The sequence below is a fragment of the Nestor notabilis genome, unplaced genomic scaffold (assembly GCF_000696875.1).
Source record: "Nestor notabilis isolate BGI_N333 unplaced genomic scaffold, ASM69687v1 scaffold31675, whole genome shotgun sequence".
Lineage (NCBI taxonomy): Eukaryota > Metazoa > Chordata > Aves > Psittaciformes > Psittacidae > Nestor > Nestor notabilis.
Window position 1 is genome coordinate 45,465 of NW_009928412.1, and position 900 is coordinate 46,364.

The 900-nt window shown below is 37.2% G+C and overlaps 1 protein-coding gene across 1 annotated transcript in view; it reads left to right on the forward strand.

The window, feature by feature from the left end:
• RGR (retinal G protein coupled receptor) overlaps positions 1-116 on the forward strand; it is a 17,425-nt gene extending 17,309 nt beyond the window's left edge. The window contains exon 7 of the mRNA XM_010014495.1: positions 1-116. This exon is cut by the window's left edge and continues 46 nt beyond it. Within this exon, the coding sequence (XP_010012797.1) occupies positions 1-116 (116 nt within the window).
• The last annotated feature ends 784 nt before the right edge of the window (positions 117-900 follow it).

A 900-nucleotide genomic window follows, 5' to 3' on the forward strand; every position in this document is an offset into this window, starting at 1 on the left:
CTACAGCGGATGCCTTTATATATGCCTTGGGAAATGAGAACTACAGGGGAGGAATATGGCAGTTCCTCACAGGACAGAAGATTGAGAAAGCAGAAGTTGATAACAAAACTAAATAACCTATTACAGCACTGAGCAAAATTAACGCAGGTGCATCACTGAAAGCAAAACGCTAGAGAAAACTGTGTGCATTCTCTGATGTGTACGTGCAAAGGTGGTTCCACATTGGAAAGGCCGTGCATTGGCTACAAGCAATAAAGTACTAAAAGTAAGCCCTCCAGATAACTGTCCAAAACATCATGAGCTGCTTGTCAAACAAGCTGCCTTAAACCTGTGTTGATTGTCATCAGTCTCATTTTATATGTCACTGCAAATAAACTACATGCTGGAAAGCATTTTTTTTTTTCCTTTTAGACTGACATAAAAGCTCAGCAAATTAACTGAAGCAGGGTATTCATTTATCCAGTGAGGCCTCCTCAAAGCAATCTGTACAGTTTGTCCATATGGTAATGTCTGGATTACTAAAAGATTAAAGGAATATCCAGTATTACACCACATGTCTGCATAAATAGCTTGTTCATTGAATAACACATTTTCAATGCACCCAAAATGGGACTTCCCAAATTTCTATGATGAATAAAACTATTTTAGTGGGCATTTTACCCCAATAAGGAATATTAGCTTGGCTCCTATTCAAATGAAATAATATGTGACATTCAGCTTTGTCACACACTAAACTGTATCAGATTTTGAAGCTGCTTACCAGGAAAATCAACTCCATCATAAAAACATTCATCTTTTTATCGAACACTGACCGAAAACTAAAGGGAGGGATGGGTCCAATTCTGTTCTAAAAATGTCAAAAGAATAAAAATTAACTTCACATCTGCCATTAAATTCCCC